The sequence below is a fragment of the Clarias gariepinus genome, chromosome 11 (genome assembly GCF_024256425.1).
Source record: "Clarias gariepinus isolate MV-2021 ecotype Netherlands chromosome 11, CGAR_prim_01v2, whole genome shotgun sequence".
In the NCBI taxonomy this organism is placed as follows: domain Eukaryota; kingdom Metazoa; phylum Chordata; class Actinopteri; order Siluriformes; family Clariidae; genus Clarias; species Clarias gariepinus.
In genome coordinates this window covers 12,313,697-12,338,360 of record NC_071110.1, presented here as the reverse complement: position 1 = coordinate 12,338,360, position 24,664 = coordinate 12,313,697, and the positions used below count along the sequence as shown (strand labels likewise).

At 40.9% G+C, this 24,664-nt stretch overlaps 1 protein-coding gene across 2 annotated transcripts in view; it reads left to right on the top strand.

Moving 5' to 3' along the window:
• npas1 (neuronal PAS domain protein 1) overlaps window positions 1–24,664 on the top strand; it is a 47,287-nt gene that overhangs the window by 15,394 nt on the left and 7,229 nt on the right. For both annotated transcript variants that reach the window (XM_053506816.1, XM_053506817.1), the window contains exons 4-8: window positions 17,210–17,277; window positions 18,873–18,962; window positions 22,097–22,271; window positions 22,491–22,603; window positions 23,819–24,015. In XM_053506816.1, the coding sequence (XP_053362791.1) occupies window positions 17,210–17,277; window positions 18,873–18,962; window positions 22,097–22,271; window positions 22,491–22,603; window positions 23,819–24,015 (643 nt within the window). The remainder of the gene's footprint in view (window positions 1–17,209; window positions 17,278–18,872; window positions 18,963–22,096; window positions 22,272–22,490; window positions 22,604–23,818; window positions 24,016–24,664) is intronic.

The window sequence follows — 24,664 nt, the reverse complement described above, 5'->3', positions numbered from 1 at the left end:
GGGACACTCAAAGGCTAGGCTAGGGGACACTCAAAGGCTAGGCTAGGGGACACTCAAAGGCTAGGCTAGGGGACACTCAAAGGCTAGGCTCACTGGGCAACTAGGGAGGTAGGAAACACAGGGCAGCTAGAGACACAGAGGGGCTATGGCTAGAAGCATGCTAGTACTGTAACTGTACTATAACTCAACATAGGATTTAGCTAATCATGCTCCTAGCCACACACACACCTAACTGCTTACCTGCTCTAGCTAACCACAAGAACACAGAAGGACAGGACTGAATCAGCTCCACAAACACAGACACACAAAACATACACAGAGACATTGCCAATAAGAGAGCCCAAGTTAACACAACTAAAATCAAAGTACAACTTAAACAAATAAAAACAAACCAAAATGCCCACATAACTGACAGTGGTTTTACCCAAAAATGCTCGACCCAGTTTCCCAGTCTAAACAGCTATTTATAGATTAATTGATGGCTACCTCGGTTCAGGTGTGCACTGCATCACCTGACCGAGGTGCCTGCTGGGAAACTGAGTCGGCCAACAAAAACTACAAAATAAAAACAGTGACCTCTAGTGGAGGACCCTTACAGTACCCCCCCCCCTTAAACCGCTCCTCCGGAGCGCTATTGGTGGTCCCAAGGCACTTCCCTGGTGTCCCTTCACCCGACAGGCTAGCTCCCGTAGTCAACCGTGTGGCGGAGGCAGCACCGGATCGCTGTTGTAGGCCGGGCGGAGGGGGCAGCACTGTATTGCCCTGAGAAGTAGAGCCCCTGAAAACAGTGCTGTGTTGTCCCCCAATCCGGGCGGCCGATGCAGTACTGGCTTTTCCTCCGCCGTGCAGTGGTGGGTGCCCGACATCGAAGCCGGGTGCTGGACGCTGTGCTGGGGTGTCGCTCCGAAGGCGGCGAGCCTTGAAGAAGGGCTACTGGACAAAGGTGGGGACCTCCACATGAGGCCTGCTGGTGTTGCTGGGACCTCCCCGTGAGGCGCTCGACGACGCTGCAGCCGGGGCCTCCCCGTGAGGCGCTCGACGACGCTGCAGCCGGGGCCTCCCCGTGAGGCGCTCGACGACGCTGCAGCCGGGGCCTCCCCGTGAGGCGCTCGACGACGCTGCAGCCGGGGCCTCCCCGTGAGGCGCTCGACGACGCTGCAGCCGGGGCCTCCCCGTGAGGCGCTCGACGACGCTGCAGCCGGGGCCTCCCCGTGAGGCGCTCGACGACGCTGCAGCCGGGGCCTCCCCGTGAGGCGCTCGACGACGCTGCAGCCGGGGCCTCCCCGTGAGGCGCTCGACGACGCTGCAGCCGGGGCCTCCCCGTGAGGCGCTCGACGACGCTGCAGCCGGGGCCTCCCCGTGAGGCGCTCGACGACGCTGCAGCCGGGGCCTCCCCGTGAGGCGCTCGACGACGCTGCAGCCGGGGCCTCCCCGTGAGGCGCTCGACGACGCTGCAGCCGGGGCCTCCCCGTGAGGCGCTCGACGACGCTGCAGCCGGGGCCTCCACGTGAGGCCGAAGGGTGCTGCAGCCGGGACCTCCACGTGAGGCCGAAGGGTGCTGCAGCCGGGACCTCCACGTGAGGCCGAAGGGTGCTGCAGCCGGGACCTCCACGTGAGGCTGAAGGGTGCTGCAGCTGTGGCCTCCACGTGAGGCTGAAAGGTGCTGCAGCTGTGGCCTCCACGTGAGGCTGAAGGGTGCTGCAGCTGTGGCCTCCACGTGAGGCTGAGGGGTCTAAAGTCCCAGCCCCCTCTGCTATGCCTTGATGGGTCGAGCATTCTGTCACGATCTGGGTGTAAAGGCAGGTGTTGACGCCGTGGGCGGAAGGAGCAGGCATAGAGGCAGAGGGGTGGTGTAACCAAAAAAAAGAGTCTTTTTAATGATAGTTAAACAAAGTATAAATAAAGATACAACCAAAGAAACAAACAAACTTAAATGATACTTAACTGTGTGCTAACAGGAGCTCTCTGGCAAGACACAGACAAGGGGAGACACCTAACACGCCCTGCGGCGAGACACCTAACACGCCCTGCGGCGAGACACCTAACACGCCCTGCGGCGAGACACCTAACACGCCCTGCGGCGAGACACCTAACACGCCCTGCGGCGAGACACCTAACACGCCCTGCGGCGAGACACCTAACACGCCCTGCGGCGAGACACCTAACACGCCCTGCGGCGAGACACCTAACACGCCCTGCGGCGAGACACCTAACACGCCCTGCGGCGAGACACCTAACACGCCCTGCGGCGAGACACCTAACACGCCCTGCGGCGAGACACCTAACACGCCCTGCGGCGAGACACCTAACACGCCCTGCGGCGAGACACCTAACACGCCCTGCGGCGAGACACCTAACACGCCCTGCGGCGAGACACCTAACACGCCCTGCGGCGAGACACCTAACACGCCCTGCGGCGAGACACCTAACACGCCCTGCGGCGAGACACCTAACACGCCCTGCGGCGAGACACCTAACACGCCCTGCGGCGAGACACCTAACACGCCCTGCGGCGAGACACCTAACACGCCCTGCGGCGAGACACCTAACACGCCCTGCGGCGAGACACCTAACACGCCCTGCGGCGAGACACCTAACACGCCCTGCGGCGAGACACCTAACACGCCCTGCGGCGAGACACCTAACACGCCCTGCGGCGAGACACATAACAGGGGGACAAACACAACAGGACATAAACGAGGTGTGGAGCTGAAACGAGACACTAGGGAGAACAGGAGACACTAGAGACACAGGAGACACTGGAGACACTGGAGACACTGGAGACACGTAACGACGAGACGAGAGACCAAGAGAGGGACAGGACGAGGGCTAAAGACATGGCAATCAGCTAGGCATGGCTTTTAGCTAAACATGGTTAAGCTAAGCTTAACCATGGCAGTCAGCTACACATCCACCTAGCTAAGCATGTCTTTAGCCCCAACATGCACTAAGCTATACTTACCTAATAGCTTAAATACACTAGGGAATAGGGGCACAGAAACACAGACAAAGGATACCCAGTGGCTAGGCGAGGCAGCCCTCCAAGACTAAGCGAGGCGGCACTCACAAGCTAGTCGTTACTCCCCAGTCAGGAGGGACAGCACTCTAAAACTAGGCGCACTGGGACAATAGGGGGAGAGCAAACACAGGACAAGGGATACCCAGTGGCTAGGCTAGGGGACACTCAAAGGCTAGGCTAGGGGACACTCAAAGGCTAGGCTAGGGGACACTCAAAGGCTAGGCTAGGGGACACTCAAAGGCTAGGCTCACTGGGCAACTAGGGAGGTAGGAAACACAGGGCAGCTAGAGACACAGAGGGGCTATGGCTAGAAGCATGCTAGTACTGTAACTGTACTATAACTCAACATAGGATTTAGCTAATCATGCTCCTAGCCACACACACACCTAACTGCTTACCTGCTCTAGCTAACCACAAGAACACAGAAGGATAGGACTGAATCAGCTCCACAAACACAGACACACAAAACATACACAGAGACATTGCCAATAAGAGAGCCCAAGTTAACACAACTAAAATCAAAGTACAACTTAAACAAATAAAAACAAACCAAAATGCCCACATAACTGACAGTGGTTTTACCCAAAAATGCTCGACCCAGTTTCCCAGTCTAAACAGCTATTTATAGATTAATTGATGGCTACCTCGGTTCAGGTGTGCACTGCATCACCTGACCGAGGTGCCTGCTGGGAAACTGAGTCGGCCAACAAAAACTACAAAATAAAAACAGTGACCTCTAGTGGAGGACCCTTACATAAGTTTTCTCTTGGTTTCCTGGGATTTTCTTCATGAGAGCCAGTGAAAGCTTCAGTATTGTTCTAGAATGTAGAAAATTAAACCACTAATGAAAAACCATTAAATCAGAAGGTATACACTTCACGAGTTATAAAAAGCTTGAAATTTTATAAATACAAACAAAAATATAAATAGAAAAATATTTTTTGCAAAAAAGAAAAATCAAGAAATCACAGCTAAACATACACCTCATTATTAGGTGTCCCACTGTACTTATATTCACCTTACATCAAATCTGCTAAACCAAATGAAGCCATGTTCAGGCGGTGTTTCATCTATACTGTTCTATAATTTCTATGTGCTTACTTGCATTAGGGGAAGAAAAAAAAAACTGTGTACTGCTTTCAGTGAAATATGTTCATTTAATGCAAATATTTGCTGTTGTTATTCACTCTGTGTGCTACAGTGTAGAGAAATGAAGTGTGATGTAAATATTTCAGTGGACTTTTTAGAGGAAAATATAAACAGAAGTTTATAATATCTTCTTAGAAAGATGTCTATGAGGATCTTATTGACAATAGCATCAATCAGAGAGCCATTCACATACGAAAGCACTATTAAGAGCAGAGGTGGCTGAGAGCGAGCTCCAGCCAAACTCAATTCTAACATGACAGTGGCAGGCTGTCGATGAATACAAATGCGTTATTAATTTAAATTATGAATTTAAATGGAATAGGCTATTATTGTCTTATAGGTCGCCTGTGTATGTCACTGGGGATACTTTCACTTTAAAAATGGCAGAGAATGTAGAGTGTGGAGATGGAGTTCAGGCACACACACACACACACACACACTCACAGAGTAAGAAAAGTAATTGAGATTGCGCCACAGGAGTAATCACTTGCAGTCATGCGGAGCTAAATACGGCTCATCTGAAATAATGCATTTACTGGTTCACTCTCAACTTTAGGTGGCAAAAAAATAAATAAATAAATCTAACGGCGTTTTTTGGGAACAAATACTGCAGTCAGATTGTTATGGGGTTTTTTTGTGTGTGTTTGAGGACTCGTTTTTGAGACCGTTTGGCATCATGGGCCCATCCGATACAACTTATTGTTCATTTCATGCTCTGTAAAGCTCATCACAAATGTGAATTGAACAATAGATCTAAGAGCCAATTAGCTGCTTCCTGTGGGTGGATAGTTCTTAGAGCCGGCTGAGTCGGACAAAAGAGGGAGAGCCCTTGCTGAAGCTTGTTAACAAGTGGCCGGACCAGAGGAGTCTATTTATGTGCAACATCTCTGGTTTACATCTCTGTGTGTGATCCTCATTATGTCTGTCGCATTAAAGCTCCACACAGCTGCTACAATAGCCAGACATTGCTTTCTCTCTCTCTCCTACTCTCGCTCCCTCTCTCTCTGTCTCTCTTACGCACATATGTCGTTTCTGTGCAAACAAAACGACTGGAGAGCAAGAGACAGCACTCCAAAGGAGGAGGAAATTATCTGTGCAATTTGTAATTACGGACATTAACTATGTAACGAGCAGAGCATAATTGCAAGGGTTTCTTAATTGCTATTATTACAGAGGTGTAACAGCTTAGCTACAATTAGTAGCGCACTTGCATGTGTGTGTATTCCTGTATTTGTGAAAGAGGGAAACTCGAGTGTGAGACTGTCTGTTTGTGTATGTGTGTGTGTATGTGTGTGTGTGTGTGTGCGTGTGTGTGTGGACGATTGACTAAAAACACAATGTAAGCTAACAGTGGTGGCTCACTTATCCTCATTATCACATACCTACCAACACTTGATCTCACTGAATCGGGAAGCCACGCTTAAAGAGCCAAAACCAGAACCGCATGTTCTCAGTCACTATTAAAGCATGCTGTGTTTCATGTAGACGCAGGGACAGAGGAATGGTTCCAGCACTTAGGGGGCAAAATTTCAACACCAGGCATACTGTCAAATCAGCGTAGCACTTGGCCTATTTCAGTAATTTAGTCGAACACATCAGTGGAATGGCGTATTGTTTACTGACACAACAGCAAACATATTTTCTCATGTTAGTGTTTGGCTAAAACACAAGCTAATACACAAGTCCAGATTTAACAGATTTAGGGACCAGCAAAAAATCCGTATTCTACAGCAGATATTAGTGTTCTTCTTCAAGCTTATTTGCTTGTAAATCACATTCGGATAATTTCTTTGTCCAATTCAATGTCTGTTCTATGGATATGCAGAGCAACGCAAAAAGATGCTTGTATTAATCTTATAATGATTCAAAAGTTTTTAAAAAATTATATATACATATATTAATGGTTGTCAATCTTATCGCATGTGATTAATCTAGCAATTTTAACATGCTACTATTTTTAACGCAAATTAATCACATGACCAAGTTTAACCTTAATGGCCTCCCATAATGACAGCAGCGTAACCTAGCTGTGTGTAATAACAGCATGTTTAACACAGATAATGTGTGCTAAGTTTTATTATAAAAAGCTTCTAAACAAAATCAAAGTTGTGTGCTTAAGCTACTTGAAGGTGAACTGTTTTTACAAGAATATATTAAGTATAAGCTGTGGGAGTGGTGACTCAAGTGGTGAAGGCTCTAGAGTGTTAATTTCTGATCTAAAGATTTGGGTTCGGGTTTGGTGGGTTGCCACACCTTATATTACTCAGCCACTGTATGGAGTCCCAGTCCCATTCAAGAGGTGGGACATTAGGTAAATGTCAATGTTTAAGATATTATAAAACTGCATAATCTGCTTTTTCTAACCAGATCGTCATGTATGTAATTGCGATTACATAGAAGATAAAAATATAAAAGTGCCTATAGCAACCGTGGTCCAGATGTGAACCCAGCAAAGTATTTCAGTAGCCCAAACTTCTTGGGAAGTTATTGTAGCAGAGCATAAGAACAAACGAAAAACCTCCACAGCTCGTCAAGGTTTCTAAACATGAGCCAGCTTTGCTTTTCTAGCAGATCCAATGTTGTGGCTTTTTCTTAAATTATTTATCTGAAGACAGGGCTGAAGACATTAGGTCAGAAAGGGGAGACTTTTCCCAGACTTTCATTAGTATTTCATTTTATTTACTATCTCTGGTCTGATTGCTAAATCTTTGTTCTGTTTGTCTAAAAAAACATAGAAAGACATGAAAACAGAATGTGCAAAGATGAATGAACAAAAAATTTCATATTTGTCCACAGTGCAGGTCAAAAGTGGTAACCCAAAGCACCTCTATGAAACAAGATGTCTAATTTATAGTCATTTGTTTCTAATTGTTAAAAATTAAAGGGTGTAAGTTGCTGCCATTCAATCATGTTAGTTGCTAATGCAATCTTTGCTGAGAAAGGAAATATATTTAACTTGACCAGGGCAAATTTTTGGAATATAGTTTGACCCTTATGAAAACACTGTAAAATCCCCTAAAATCCCTTTTCATGTGCCCACGTTCTTCATATCGTAAACCTGTTTCTGGTTCTGCTGCATTTGCCTAGTTTTTTTTTATGATGTAACAACCCTTCTGGGCAGCACAATATTTTATTATTTCATAATAATGTTGCAACATCTGCCTATTTCTCTAAAATCTTATGACATTTGTGGTGCAGAGGTGCATAGACCCCACCTACGACTGCAGTAAGATAAAGAAGGTAGGATTTAAGCTGATATGGGCATTATCCCACGCTGGTAAGTGCACTTGGGTACTTGCACACTGTGGTGATGTATTGTGATGTAGTGCATGGATTTGCCAGCAGTGTAGTATATAACAAATGGGACAGTCCTGATGAATTCTTTTCATTCTCCGACCGCAGCTTGATAAATTGTTTCAATCGTTCTGCTACTTGTACACATTAGGCTCTTAATTATCGACAGTGTAACATATAGATCATATTGGATAGTTCAAGAAAGCCAAAGTTAAACTTAATGCAATGTACAGAAATGAAAAATCAGTCTGTATTTTGAGTGTTTTGTTAAACTTATATGGTATGAAAGCTAACAAAGTCTAGTTATCAGAATGCAGATAAGATTGTGAATTATGGTCCCAAAACGAAGGTGTGCTTTCATCACAGAAATCTTTTTAGGAATTTATGAACTTACAGAATGTTCCATTTAAGGAAACAGGACCACCTTTAGTTTCTGGGTTACTATAAAATACAGCTTTTTAATAGGTTTTTTTTTTTCTGTGGAAGGCTGGAGTGGAGCTTGCTCATTGGTCAAATGCAAGTTTTATACACTGCAAAATTCTCTATTTTGGCATTTTAAAATGATGCATAAAACTAATTACTTAAGCAATCTAAAGGATCTTGAGATCCTGAGTGGCACAGCACAACCAGGATAAAATATTTCTGCAGCCCTTTTAAAAACATTTTTTTTTAAAACATAGCAGGTATGTGTTCGTGCATGTGCATTTAGTTGAAGTAAGGAATAAAATAAAGTATAACGGGGTATTCTGTTATGGAAAAATACAGTTATGTGGCTTGATATACAAGATTGATTATTTTCTCATAACAGCATATTCTGAAGTATTTAGTTTTTTCTTATCCCCTTCTTTTTTTAAATAAATGAATTTATTTAAATCCATTTTTGATTACATTGAGCTGAACAACAGAATTTATTACCATGTCAAAAAAATGGATGGGTTTTAATTTGTTTATTCTGGGTGCCATGCAAATCCCTGTACAAGTTGGTAAACTCACAGATGGCTTTATTAGGAACACATCAGGTACATCTGCTCTTTCATGCAATGACCAGGAAAAAGACTATTTCTTTAAATGTTCCCTGATTCTGTGCCCACTATAACCTCCAATTCTTGTTCTTGGCAGACAGGATTGGAATCCAATGAGGTTTTCTGTGGTTGTAGCCTCTAGTTTCCATGTGTTATGCGTTTAGAGATCCCCTCTGCTGTTTACCAGGGTTGTAAAAAGTTATTATTTAAATTAATATAGGCCTCATGTCATATGACCATTCTATAAACAAGGCCTTTATGTTTGTAAAACTGTTTTTTTTTTTTTTTGCATCATCCTGCATTACTTCTAGAAAAAGTCCCAGAAGAGCAACGGTTTCTCATATGCTCAAATGAGCCCCTATGGCATCAAAACCATGATGAATGTCACTGATGACAGTTTGATGTAAATATTAACAGAAGCTTTTGACTTCATGAATCTGCATGAATTTATGCACTGCACTGCTACCACATGATTGGTTATTCTCTGATTGGATAAAATGCATGAATAGAAATTCCTATTGAAGTGGCACACTGAGACGTATATTTTATCATCCCAATCAACATCCTACACAATAAAGAACAGCTTTAAACACAAAGAGTTGCATATCTATTGTACTGCTGCTTGTGTTGTGTTATTTGTTCATATACAAAACGATCATCAGCCTGCACCTTAATGCTGGTGCAAACCAAAAATACTTACAGGAACTGTGTAGTTCTTGTTCAGAACTTGTTTCCCTCTTAAAAAGGTTCAAGAATATCAATATAAAGCCACCATTGTCAATCATTTTTAACTTTAGTAATTTTGGGTGAAGTATTCCCTTAATTTAGCTCATAAGTATGTAATTACACTTTGCTCTTGGCCTGACACAGTGGAGGACCATGACAGAGCACAGCTGAGAGGGGACTGAGTGTGATGCATGGCTGTAATTCCACTGCAGGAATGTGGAATCGGGTGCAGCATAGCCCCGGTAGTACCCTGGGGGGTGATGGGTGTAGCGGTATCCCCATCAACCTCATCACATCACACACACACACACATTCACGCACAAGCAGACACACACACACTGGCGTGGAGGGAGGGGGCAGAACGAGTGCAGCAGAGAGAAGGGGAAGGCGGGCTGGGGACTGGCTTTTGTCTGCTTCCCACGTTTCAAAGCCAGTCTTGAAAAATGAATAGACAGAGGAAAATCAATTGCTTGACCTTCACACGAAGTGAGAGAGAGAGTGAGAGAGAGAGAGAATGTGGAAAGATAGTTAAGAGCAAGATTGGAGGATAGATGAGTAAGATAAGAGGAAAAATATTGTCTAAGGTGTCTGGAATTTTGTTTGTTCTTTTTCCTTTATGTTCATCATATGTTCATGTGGATGTTTATTAAATAATAATAAGAATATGATTCAGGATTGTTTTCTCTTAAAATTCTCAAGACATCTTCAAATACATGAAGTCATTTCTGAGAGTACAATATATTGTTTAGTAAAGTGCCAAAGAAGTATAAGCTTGTCATATAAATTTCTATATACTGTAATTTTCCCGCTGGTCTGATTAGCTGAAAACATTGTGTGTGCTGGTGTCGGTCTTGTAGATTGTATTTAAGTCATAAAATTGCATGGAATGGATAGAAAAATGCATTCTTTGATATGAAAACATACTTTGATATGAATGAATCAACAGTTCCAGAGCATTGCATGTGTACATCACATGCAATGCTCTGGAACTGTAAAAGGAAAAAAAATCTGGATTTGACAAATTTTCCAACGTTCATACAATACTGAATGGCATGGATGGCATAGATCTTACTCTGTAACATAGGACATAAATAGTGTTACAGCTTATAACAGATCTTAGGCAAGTGCAATGTCAGGTAAACAACCACATACATTTTTTTTCACCTCCACTCTAGTTGGTTAACAAAAATGATTCCAAAAAAAAAAAATGTGGGTAATACTTAGTACCCCCCTTACTTCTTTCACAGCATTTAAGAGGGTAACTTGCAGTGCAGCCAGGTGCTGCTGATCATCAACCCTTGATTACCTGATAATCAGAAGGTGTACAGACCTTTATAAAAGCAGAAGTTTTGGCAGTTTGCTGGTTTGCAGCATGCAGGTGTGTGTTAACACAATGCAAAGAGGGAAAGACATAAGTCATCGTCTTATAGAGGAGTTGTTTCTGCGCATCAATCTGGAAATGTTTATAAAACCATTTCCAAATAGTTTGGAATTCAATGTTCTACAGTGAGAAACTTTATTCAAGTCCATCAAGACAGTTGCCAGTGTCCCAGCATATTTACCCCCAAGAGCAGACCCTACCCCAAGAACTATGTCTCAGACCCTACAGGCCTCACTAAGCATGTTAAATGTTAAAGTACATGCATAACAGCACAATTAGAAGCAGACTGAACATGTATGGTTCGTTTGGAAGGGTTGCCAGGAGAACAGACTCTTCTGTTGAAAAAGAATATTAAAGCACAACTGAGCTTCACAAAACTTCCTCTGAACAAAACACAAGGCTCCTGGAATTTTTTAACCTCAATGCCCAGTGCCATATTTTGGGAAACAGCAGCATTACAGCAGAAATACCATAGCACGGTGGTTGAAGGCTTATAATTTGGGATTGTTTTGCAGCCCTGGGGTCTGGACACTTTGCAGTCAATAAGTAGACTACAAACTCCTCCGTATAACAGCGTATTCTCGAGGCAAATATGAGATGAGATAAGATCGAGGCAATGTGATAGACTGATAACGTCATACAGAATACAATTACTTAAAGTTATTGCTGCTAAATATTAATATACAAGTTATTGAATCATGTGGGTACTTAGAATTGGCCACATTTTTGGCTTCATTTTGTTAAATAAATAATAGCACAGTGAAAAAGTTTTATGCTGTTGTTCGTCTGAAGGTGGTATTTGACTAATACCAAGACCCACTAAGATCGGATGATTTTTATTATGTTTTACACAAAACACAGGGAATTAAAAGCGAGGGTACTAACTTTTGAACATGACTGTAGGACCAGACCATAACCTAAAGCATTTATTATTATTAAAAAAAATTTTTTTTTTTACAAAAAGATAAGTTTTTAATCAGAGTGAACTCATTAGTAAGGTATAATTAAAATTTTAATTGCTTAAGTAAAAGAAAAGTAAGCTTTGGTAATTTGGCACCTTTCAGTGGACTTACATGAAGCACTTTAAAGCTTTTACAGTATCTTACACATTTAGCCCTTTTAACGTTGCATGCACTTACATTAGCACATACTCCTGCACAAAATGTCATATAAATTATATAACATGCCCGCCATCAAATAAAAAAACTGTAGGTAAAACCAACAGCTCTACTTGTAAATCTTAACTGGTTTTGTATTTTTTATAAAATACCAATAACAGTGCTACTCATCAGCCGATAACTAAAACTGGTCAGATACTGATACCCTCTCAGTAAATAAGTTGACTTCTTCAACAAGCCTCTTTTGCTCTTTTGCTCTTTACCATATGTACTTTGGTAAAGATCCTTGTCATGTCATTCAATATTGTATGCTGGTTGGAGAATTTGTCAACTCCATGAGCAGCCTAAATTCTGATACTCAGTATAAGCTCAGTAAATCCCTAGTTTGACCTATTTAATCATTTGTATTTTAATCTTAAAGGCTCAGCCATGCATCAGGTGGCAATTTTAGCTCAGTGATTAAAAATCTGTTGGAAATGTTGAATTCCAGGAATTCTTGGATTGTATCAGCTCTCCCTTTTCCATTCTCTCAAGCTGCTCACAAGTGCTGCACTCTAGGAAATCCCATTGAATGTTGCTATGACTGAATTCTGGCAAAGAGCCAAGATATACCAAAAAAAATAAAACATGCTAAAGAGAAATTGGCATAAGCCTAATCAATTCAGCTTGTAATCAAATTCTGGCTGTCTTAATGCCTTGATGTTCCTGTGCCGCAGTCCAAATGAAATCTTCAAATGCAATTTTCTCCCTTTTGCGAGGGAAAGGTATGACTTCCTTCAATTGGGGTTCAGATGCATGCAAAATGGCAGTATATTACAATTCACAAAGAGTCTGTAGAACAGTAAACGCACTATATATATTTGCTGTTATAAAAAAAACGTTTTTTTTTTAGCCTGGCTATTTTTGTTCATTCAACCTCGAAAGCATTATAGAGGTCAGGCAAGGACGCCTGGGGTGCAGTCGATGTTCCAATTCGTCCCAAAGATCTTAGTGAGGTTGCAGTCAGGGCTTCGTTTTTTTGTCTTCATGGACCTGAATTTGAACAAATAGGAACTGTGATACTGGAACAAGTTTTTCAGTAGTTGTACTGAAGGGAACTTATAAAGCTATTTTATACAATTGTGTACTTCAAATATTGTCATAGGTGTAATGGTCAGGTGTCCACATACATTTGGCCATTACATTAAAATGTGATTTTAGAAGCTCTACCTTAAATTACTACTTATAAGCAATATAAAAGGTTTGTATTTTATTAAAATTGACTCATTTCAGACAGCCATCTGTAGCATCTTTCATCCTGGTGCAGGTTCTTCACCCACAAACCTGACGCTGTATATGAATTACATTGAATTGCTCAGAATGTTGAACGTATGTTTGATTGTTTAATCTCATTTTGCTCCTTAAATGGACTTTCCCTCTCAGTCTCTCTGCGCTGCTTCTGACTTTCAGACACCCCCCTCACACCCCCAGCCCCAAACACACACACGCTTTAGATGCCCATCTTCCCCTAATGCTTAGCGTTTAAAGTGGCAAAGGCTTTTAAGGGACGTTAATTGCACTCAAATTATGTTCGACCGCATAAGGAGTGAGTTTACGATGGAGAGAGAGAGAAAAAGGGGAGGGCAAGAAGGGTGGCTGAATGAAAGCATAATTGCACCAGAGAAGGACGTTGTGACTAGAGTCTCCATCTCTCTTTTCCTTTCTCTCTCTCTCGCTCTCGCTCTCTCTCTCTCTCTCAGACTCTTTCTGTCCCTATAGTGTGTGTGGGGGGGCTGGGGGGAGGTTAGGGCATAATGAGCACCTCCCTGTAAAGAAGTTGCCAGGGGATCAGTCTGCGATTCCTATCAGCCAACTAGATTGAGCAAACTTAAGTGAAATAAAAGGCCAGTGTCACAGTTCCCATAGTAACCTCCTAACTTGGTTAATAGGATCTGGGCTAGAGGAAGGGTGAGAGAGTGAGAGAGAGAAGACAAAGTCATATGGAAAAGAAGAAAAGAAAGAAACGAAAGAAGTACATGAGGAAGGAGATATTCGCTATAGTTTACTATAAGGTTACAGTGCTTTTTCTACCACATCAACAATCAGATCAAATAAAATATGTATTGGATATTATTTATGTTTTGTTACTTTGTTTTAGTGATTGGTTTATTACCTAAATTGCAAAAGATGATTTTGTGCAGACATACCTTAAGAAAGTATATGGTACCATAGCTGCGATACATTACACAATTCACACATCATATCAAACCTTTCTGCATCTCTATCTCATACTTCATTAAAGTTTGAATCCATCTCGGTTGTGTTTACTTTAGAAACAAATCCATGGGGTTCTTTTATCTTAAAAGAGAAGGAATAGCCTTGTTCATTTAAAGACAAAGCTCCTTTATAGTTGACCCATCCTAATCCTCTTCATCATCATCATCGTGTTGATTTACATCATTATCATTGCCTCTGTTGTTGGTCGTCTTTCGGTCAACAGAGGCTCATCCATCAGTCAGCTTTCACGACTTATCCTCACCTCTTTATTTGTTATGTTAAGGCAGCGTTGCTCATAGCCGCAGCCCAAACTGTGTGTTTAGATCAAGGGTGCCTGAGAGCCAGAATGGGAACAAGTAGTGCTCTGTATAGCACACCCCTCTGTACACACATCGAGGCTATCCTGGCCTGGGTGTGAAGCCCCCTTTTGAGGCCTCTGAAAGGACCAGACTCATTGATATTCCTGTTCTCTGTTGAGGAGGGGGACATCCAGTCTGACACTATGGCTTTGTCCGACAGTCGCTCCTGTGCTGGATTAAGGAGTATAAATGTGCATCTGTGTGTGTGTGTGTGTGTGTGTGTGTGTGTGTGTGTGTGTGTGTGTGTGTGAGTGAAGAAGACATCCTATCTTCTCGTGAGAAAATATCATAAATGTTGGCAGTATCAAAGAGGCAGCAAGAAGCACACTGTCATCCTGCACTTTGGAATACACACAAACACACACACACACACACACACACACACACACACACATGCACACACCACACCATTACGCTGCCTGCTGTGGAGACAGAAGCAAAGACAGAGTTAACACTTTGTAAATGAAAGGAGAAGCTTGCTTGTAAATGTTACTTGTCTGATTTTCCAATTTGTTTGCAGTGTCATGTCAGACACCCCACTGCAGCAGGAGGCTGAATAAGCATCTGTGTTTGTCATCTCCGTTAACTACGCTGACTTTGAAATCCGTTAGATATCCTACTGTGTGTGGATGTGTGATGTACAATGGAGATGCTTTATTATATTTAGAACAGTGGTTCTGTTATCTAGAAAATAGGAATTGATAGACTCCAGGAGACTGTGATATATATATATATATTTACAGTACTGTGCAAAAGTCTTAGGCACCATATTATATGCTGTCCCAATTTTGTTATATACTGTATGTTTCTCATAATGTCTGCATAATTATGTATAAAATCATTCAGTATTTCCATATATAACTTAAAATTAATAAATAGATAATATTATAGGAGAATATATGCATGGCTGTAAAGAAAAAATATATAGTACAAGACAGATCAGTTTTCCGATGGAAACAAAAAACCTAATGTACGCTCCTGGGATTTGCATAAACAGAGAAAGGAGTGAGTGTGACAAAGTTACCAGAACAACTCATATTCTCCAGGATGCTCAGTAAAAACTAACATGTTTTCTTATAAAACTGCACAAATCTGTGTCTAAAACTCTTGTTTTTAAGCAATGCAAAAGCATCTTTAGCTTATGCTATATTTTTGTATGTGCTCAATACTTTTGCACAGTACTATAAGTAGAATAGTTGTCAGGTTTTACTGAGCTAGTATTAGTTTACTATTAGTTTATTTAACTTTGTTAGTGTTGTGCTTGTTACTGGTTAAAAGTTCAGGAATAAAGGGTTCTGTGCAAGAATATTTAAGGACACATTTTCATACTTTTATAATTGTTTTTTACTCAAACATAGTTAATTAATACTTTACTTTTGTGACATACTCCTCATCCAGTTAAGTAAGTTCTGCCAAATAATTTTTTTTTCTTGTATAAACTTTATAAGGATGGTACAGTATATGTGACCTAGACTGGATTTCCTAAACCTATTGGGATCCAGAACATTTGTTTCTGCTTGAGGTATGAGTATGATAATGCCATTGACTTTTCATACTCTGTATGATGTGTGTTTCTTATAATCAAATAAAACAACTTCTACTACAGCTAAACTGAATAATAATATAGAAAAATTTTGTGGTGTTTTAAATGAAGCACAAATGCCAAAATATTATGTCAAAATTGTTTTGATTTTGTTAGTGTTATTTTTGCATTACATTGCAAAATGCTATAAATCCCCCGCACATTAATGGATGCAGTACTTGATAAATCAGCATGCAGGTAGGCAATACTTTCTATATTCCCAATGTTTTGCTAACATAAATATGCAATTTTGTATCAATATTACAGCTAAGTTTTAATTTAAAAAATAGGGCAAGCTCATGCATTGATTGTGTATTTGTGGTGAGTCATATGGGCAAAAACTTGGAGGGAGGAAAATGTTTTGGGATTGGTTGTACACAAAAGATTTCTAATGGTTGAGGATCATGAGAAACATTAACTTTGCAATGCATGAACAGGTCTTCCTTTACCAAGCTTCACTATGGTAGTTGATCGCATAACAGATATCCTTTTTCTTAGCTTCTAAACATTTTACAAAAAGTTCTTTGGACACATAATTGTTATTCACACCATTCACCACTTTTTATCCATTTATCCACCTGGCTGTTTCCCTTAGTTTTTTGGTGTGACTGAAAAATGTCACATCATTGGCTTTTTTGGATGCTTCCAACCTCGCTGCTGTCATGTTCATGTCTGAAAGAAGGATATGCAGTAGTTTTCTAATAAAAATTTTGTTATAGGCAACCTTGTGTAAGGGAATAAAATAATTTGCAAGAGTTCAATGGTGTTTATCTCATTTCTAGTCAATCTCAATAGTCATAATTTACTATTTTGGCATCAGTTTGACTGAGCTCAAAATAACGAAAAATAAACTTTAGCAGCAAGTGTGAGACATACTACCTCTCACTGTTCAGTAATTATCATCAGCATTTGTATTGCACCAGCTAGTCATTAGCATTCAACTCGTTTGTATTTTTACCACACCAGCTAACATTTATATTATCAATAAAGCTGCTGTTCATTAGTTATAACACTCCTTGAAGAAATGAACTTTCTTAAGGAACTAAAGGAACTTATCATAAATTACTGAAATCTTTCTTTGTAAATATTCTTGTGTCTTAAATGAGTAAGTCTGTCACTGTAGTCTTTAAAATGTTTAGCGAGCTTGAATACAATATAGTCCCTCAGTGTATCCAGAGTAACATTACACAGCTCTGGACTGCATGAGTTATAAGTCAGGTCTGTGAATGTGTAAGCAAATGTATCAGGAACTATTTCTGTGTGCAGTGTTTGTACTGATCTTTGTATCTGTCCTGCTGGGTAGTGAGGAGAAACAGCCACTCACTGGCCACGGATATATTCGAGCAGCACCTGGGAGCACATCTATTACAGGTAAACCCTCAATGTATCTAAATCTACTGATGTTTGTATGTGGTTTCATTTGCAGTATCACCATTTACAATCCCACTGGTAGTAACTCATGAATCTTTATTTTTGCCTTTAAGGTCAAACATTTACTATGACTACAAAGTGTTATTATTCACCAGCACAATGTCTGTTAAGGTTATTGTAATATTAATATGTGTAATAACGGTAAACCCCAGTATTGGCTTACAATTTGCCATGTTACAATTTAAACAAAACAACATTAAATCCTAAACATATGCTTGAACACATCAATTTACTTGGTTAAGAAATTGCTTGAATATTTTAAAATTAGTATAAAGTGAGACATTTAATAACCAAAGCAACACATGTTTCTTGATTTCAACTGGTACTACAGTGAGCCAGTATTTTAACATAATATGAAAAGATTTGAAGTAACATTTGGTATATAAAAAAATCAGTTTTGTCAACTATTTAAAATTTTTTAAACACCCAAACATTTTAAATGAGGCATATGTTTCAGTTGCCAAGAATTAAAATAATAATAAGTCAAAATAACGTTCAACATTTTTAGTTATTTAAAAATTTTGACCTAAGTCAAGAATGTTATTCGCCATAATAAGTTAATAACCAAGATAAAAAAAAATAAAAAATAAAAAAAAACGTACAGCTCATGTCAAAAAAGTTTTATGCAAATTATTTCTTTTACTTTTCACAGACTTATGAGAGTTTACCATCAGCAATATCATAGAACAGTTATATATCATGTAAATTTTTATTTTTCCCAATGTAATCATCTTAGATGCTTTTTAGACCAGATGTTTAAGTCTAAAGCTGAAGTAAATAACCTATCATTTAAAGAACCTTAAGAAAGAGTTGAAATGAAAACAAAAGCACAACGTCTACAAAAGGACAGGCGGCAGAGACCCCACAGAAATCAAATTAACGCTTCAGGGAGCAAAAAAAAACCTGCGTCTCTTCTTTTCTCCTCCGTGTCCTCTGTCACTAATAACTACATAATTGCTCTTTATTTTTTTATCGTGCGGTTCAAGGCAGCTCGCCTATCCCACAATTCCTGACCACTCTCATTTGCATAGCGAACGAGTCCTATGCATAAATTACCGCCACTTCAAGAGTCACCGGCAAAACAGCAGTCATTCTCCAACAAAGTGGCCACCTTCCTTGCTCACTTGCGGATGCTTGTTATTACGATTAATATTATTCTTTGAAGGAGTCTCTTAATGGGGTGGCTGTATACCTTTCAGTTTTTTGTTTTTCTTTTTGAGTTGCACACTGCCATGCCTACTGCCATCTCTCTGAACAGATTTCGGCAGTTTGGAAGGGGGGGGGTGGATTAGTGTCTCATGATTAGTCTAGTAAATTAATCGGACGTACAGTATGGGCCACTGGTGTTTTGTATTGAATATTATTGTATAATCTTTGATTCTAAAAAAATGTTCAAAGAAAATAAAACCTGGGTCTTATTTGCTTTAGCAAGAAACATTCTGGTCTTGTGTTCCTTCCTGATTTGGATCACATACTCAATGGTTATTTCTTATATATTTGTTCCAAAATATTCCTTTTTTTTTTTTTTTTTACAGTCTTTGGATGGGTTTGTGTTCGTGGTCAGTCAGGAAGGCCGCTTCCTCTACATATCTGAGACAGTGTCAATCTACTTGGGCCTTTCACAGGTACACACACACACACACACACAAAACACCTGTGTTTTTAACACTTATTCACCCCTTGTGTTCTATAGACGTGCATCTGTTATTCATGGGGTTTTGTGCAAAGGAGAAAAGGAAATAAACCTAAAGGAATATCCATGTCCCTAGATGCTCTCTCTCTCCCTCTCTCTTACGCACATGCACACTTTCTCTCTCTCTCTCTCCTTCTCAACTGTTATGCGCTCACTCACCAGGTGCTCACCTCCTTTGATTGCCTGTGGCCTCTTGTACAGGGAATGTTAAGTCCTGCCATTTCGCCCAGATGCATAAATAATAACAGTAATTACTCGCACAGCAATCAAAGTGTTGCCCTAGCAAGCTGGGGTCTGTCTCAGGAGCAAATCGATAGGCATCTTAAAAGCTGCATTGATTGTAAGATGTAGAAAAACACACACACACACTGAGTCTGTGAGGGGGATGGGAAGACAGATAGTGAGAAATGTAGAGAGCCAGCGAGGGAAAACAGATATGTTTAGGAGGAGGGATTGAATAGCGTAGAGGGGAAAGAAAATAAGCGATTGCTCAGAGAGAACTTATTGAGTGGGCGTAAAAGGAGGAATGGCTCAGTGATTTGGCTTTTGTTTTAGTAATATGTGTAGGTCATCCAGCTGATAGCGGATTACTCAGCTGGGTTTTAGGACCATGCCAGTTTACAGCTTTGCCATGGTTTGGTTGGTTTGGTTGTGTTTCAAACAGCACAGTGAGTCTGGACATCTGCGAGAGCAGAATGCATTAATAGAATAAGCTTTTTTCCCCCTATTATCCATGTGCAGATGGCTCGAAATGAATGCGCCACTCTTCTCAAACATGGCAGTCCCTCATCGGTATTTTTGCCTTACGCGTCAGGACGAGACAAAATGACAGACACCGAGCTCAGGCATCAACCCGTGTAGGATCTGTTTGAGCCCTACAGTAAATTGCCTATCAGTAAGCTTCAAACTTTGTACACTGCCCCTACTCGTGGTTAATCCTCATGACCTTTCACCAGTCTGTAGGGCTTTGTAGGCAGATTAGGCCAGGGCAGACACCTTCAGCTCCGGACCACGTCCTCTGCTGCCTGTGGAGATAATGTGGCTGCTCTTGGCGCTCCAAGAATAAGGTGCAGAAGTGGACGAGCTCCAAGAAAGACGTTCAGCGGTATAAAATGGGGGAGGTGGAGGTCTGGGGCTGAGCTACTGCTCTTTTTGCATCTCCTCTCAGCCGTGCCAGGGAGGTGGAGCAGGCTGGACAGGGTGGGGAATTGATCCGGGCCTGGTTAGTATGCGTCACCTTCTCCCTCTTCTCCTCTCCTCTTCCTCTCCTCTTCCTCTCTGCTCTCTCTCACTCCCTGTCTTTCTATCTCTCTCACCCTCCATCTCTCCCCCATCAGTCAGCGCCAAACTGAAAGTGTGTTGTGGACGACTGCCCGGACGCCTCATACATATTAAAGACACTGCTATTATTTATATCATGTCCTCCCCCCTGAAACACTCCCCCCATTCTTACCCAACCCAATCCCCACCGCCGCCTTCTCTTTTCTCTCCTTATTCCTCTAACACTAACTAAAGCATTTTCCTCTCATCCTTTATTTCCTATTGTGTCTTTTACACCACTCTGTTTTCCCCTCATCCTTTCTCAGTCTCTGTCGCTCTATCCGTGAGCGCCGGTCTCTTTAACTGCACCATTGAGACACTGAACCTTCCAGAATCTACACCTAAACCACTTTCTTAAAGGCTGAGTGGGCCAGATTAAGCCCTCCAAGTCAGCTCTCTCATGCCCACTGTCTCTATGAAGTACCTCCACCGTTTTACCTCTCAATTAGTGAACACACGCTTCCACAACGGTTATCCCTCTCAGACACCCACTCCTCCCCTAGCTTTTTTTTTCTCCCCTCTCTCTTTCTTTCTTTTTCCTTGTCCGATTTCACCCAACCGGCTCCTTTTCCGCGGGCATTAGTGTCCTTGAAGGCCGGCGGAAAATCCTATAAAATCCTTCAGTAAATGGATCTAATCCTGTAATAAATGGGTATGTCCCGCAGACAAGGGTGTGAGGGAGAGACTGGCTTTTTATCAAGATGGAATGAAATCTGACCCATGCCATTCATTTTTTTTATATAGATCCGGAAAGGAAAGGGGATCAACAGAACTTTTATCAGTGACTTTTATCATATTTTTTACTCTAATCTTAAACTTTTGAAGTATTGCACTTTGCAACAGACAGAGCGAGGATGGGAGAATGCATTAGAGTTTTAGGTGTTGGCTTTTGATTCAGTGCTGTCAGGCTGATGTTATAGAAAAGTGCCAGAAGCTATAATGCATTTTGTAATGTGTAGCAAATATAATATTACATTGAGGTTATGCTATAGCGTGGTTAATGGTTAAGGTGAAATGTTGTTTTATCTTTCTGTTAGTTGTCATTCCAGTTAAACCATAGGTGTGTGTATACTGTATGTGCTTGTTTTTGGATGAGCTTGTAAGTGTCTGTATAAACATCTTATAATTATGGATTCATTCTGAACACAGTACAAAAGTACAGATGTTAATTGCTAAAACTATTATAGAACTTGTTATATGTTATTAAAACATTTACTATTAAAAATATATATGTTTTTTTAACACAAGAATTCACTCCACATTTGAACACAGGAGAAGACTATCACTCTTTATACCCATCTATCACAGGGCATCACAAGAGCGCATAGAGACCATGCACACAAACCTAACGGTGGGAATCAAACACTCAACCTTGGAGGTGCAAGGCCACAGCGCTACCCACTACACCACCATGCTACCACAGAAGATAATGTTAACTGAAACCGTTGGCAAATGAGAAAGATTTATGTGCCTCGGAATGAGCCATGATAGGCAGTGCCAAGTTGTAATGGTCTGAGGATAATAAGGACACTGATGGGTTTTTCCAACTCAGCAGTCTCTTGTACTCTTATCCTAAAAATACAAAACGTCTAAAAAGATTTCACAGGTAATTCAGCAAATTCCAGATAAACAGGTCAGAGATGAATTGAGTAGATGATGACTGACAGCAGCCAAGTTTGACGGTGTCTACATAAAGTTTTAAAGCTCTGTGAGCTCACCATATGTGTGTATGTGGTTGTGTTTTAGGTGGAATTAACCGGCAGTAGTGTGTTTGACTACATTCATCCTGCAGACCATGTGGAGATGGCAGAGCGATTGGGAATTAAGCCACACCTCCGCTCAGAGGCAGGCTGTCTGACCACCCAGGAAAGTGCTTCAAGTTCCGCCTCCACATCCTCATTGGCTGGCACACCTGAACCAGGTGACCCCATCATTACTGAATTTGTTATTGTTGTGTTTGTTTCTTCTCCTTGGTTTTCACTTTGCACTTTCTTTGTGTTCATTAGTTGTTTTGAATATGTATACATAGACTCGTTGCAGTTAATATCTCAGTAAAGCTACAAGACAGACATGGTGTACACAGGTGGTATTTTTGTGCATATGCGTGTAACGATATACTCTTCTGTCATTTCTCCTGCAGCCCCCTCCAGTCCGCTGTCATCTGGAGATGAACCAGTAGAGCGAGGTTTCTTTGTCCGGATGAAATCCACCCTCACTAAGCGCGGCCTACATGTCAAATCCTCTGGTTATAAGGTAAGTCTAAGCTCTTGCACAGCTGATCATTTCATATTAATATTAAGATCATTTCATTAGCAAATCTACTGCTTTTTTTTCAGTACAAGTGCAGTTTAAGTGTTTTTTCTAATCCAGCAACTTCTAGTTAAATTCATCAGGTAATCAGTTAATACGTCTTACGTCAGGTGTGTCAGGAGTGACAGGAAAAAAAAACACACATACTGTATTCAGGGCATGGATCTAGATTATAAACTACTTTTGCAATAACTGTTCATAGCGTAAATTAGACAAATTATTTGAAAATTGATTCCAACAAAAAAGGTAACATTTGTGTTATTTGATTATTATTAGCAGAATAAGAGGGTCCAGGGTAGATTAGTGGTTAAGACACTGGGGTACTGATCAGAAGGTTCCAGGTTCAAACCTCATGTTGGCCCTGTTGGGCCCTTGAGTAAGGCCTTTAACCCTCAAATATATAAGGATAGAGTGCAAGGTTCTCTGTATGAGGGTGTTTGGTAAATGTAACAGAAACTCTGAAAATTCAACGTCAGTGTCAGCACTGTATAACAGTAATTTGTCTGGCACTTTTTGCTTTCAGACGTCCAATTTTTTTTTTTTTTACGTCGAGAGAGAGGAAGAAACAGATGTAAAAAACATCTGAACTGTACGCACGAGGCAGGGTACACACAGATGTGGTGCTAATCGATTGCGGGGCGCACACACTATAGGCAATTTGGGAACGCCGATTAGCCTAATCTACATGTCTTTGGACTCTGGGAGAAAACCAGAGTACTCTGAGGGAACCCACCAAGCACAGGGAGAATATGCGAACTTCATGCACACAGCCCCGGAGGCGGGAATCAAACCCAGAACCTGGATGTGCAAGGCGACAGTGCTAATCACTAAGCCACCGTGCCGCCTAGCTGTACAATATGTAATTATTTAACTGATAAAAAATCTGGACATACTGTTAGAGGAAAATAGTAAACTTTAGGGACTAACACCATTTCATGTTGGGTTGCATAATAGCACCTTATTGTTTAGTATGAATGAACTTCCTGTTATCTTTTAATTCCAACGCATCATTATTGGATTGCTAGTAGTTATTTAATCTTTTAAAACAAGTGACATAGCAAAAAATATATAATGCGGTATTCTCAAACAATGTTCTTTGTCCACATGTGTGGTGGTGCTCGCAATTTTGTTCTAATCAATTTTAAACTTTCATGTCAGGTGATTCACGTTACTGGCCGGATTCGCTGTCGGCCTGCTCTGGTCCCAGGCTCTTCACGTGCACTCCATCGGCCAATGGGACTGGTCGCTCTTGCTCACACACTCCCTCCCTCCACTCTTAATGAGGTGCGCATGGAGAGTAACATGTTCGTGTTTCGGGTCAACATGGATCTCCAGATAACCTACTGTGAGAACAGGTAATGTCCTACCAAACTACTGAACGAACGCTGATCTTTTTAATAGCTATAAAATTTTATATTAGACTTATATATTTTACACATAAAGTGTACATTTTCTTTGCAAATACAAAGTAAAGAAACCATGTAATAAATTAGAAATACCAACAATGAGATTTTCAAGAGATTCAAGAGGACTGGAAACACTGGACTGGAAATCAGGCTAATCTTATTATTTTTATAAATTTTATTTGCAAATTTTCAAATGAAAAATCATTTTCTTAATTATTACTTTTTATTTTTAAATCTGGCATTTTTATTAATGTTGTAAAGCTGCTTTGTCACAATATTTATTAAAACAGTGAATTTTTTTTTTATTATGGTATAATAAACACATTTTATTGGTGAAAACTCCATTGGTGAATTAATACCTGTATTAGGGTATCTGTACCCAATACATTATATTTATTTACTGGAGTCATAGGAGCAGCAACAAACCCAGTTACACTATGTTCAATGAGATAAACATCATATTAACATAATTTACCTTAGTTTAAATAATAAATGCAACTTGCCCATTATTGCCTCTTTTAAAGCTACCTTATGGGAAACTGGAATCATCATATATCTAGTTATCCATAGTCTTTCCTGCAAATCCTATATAGAAGTG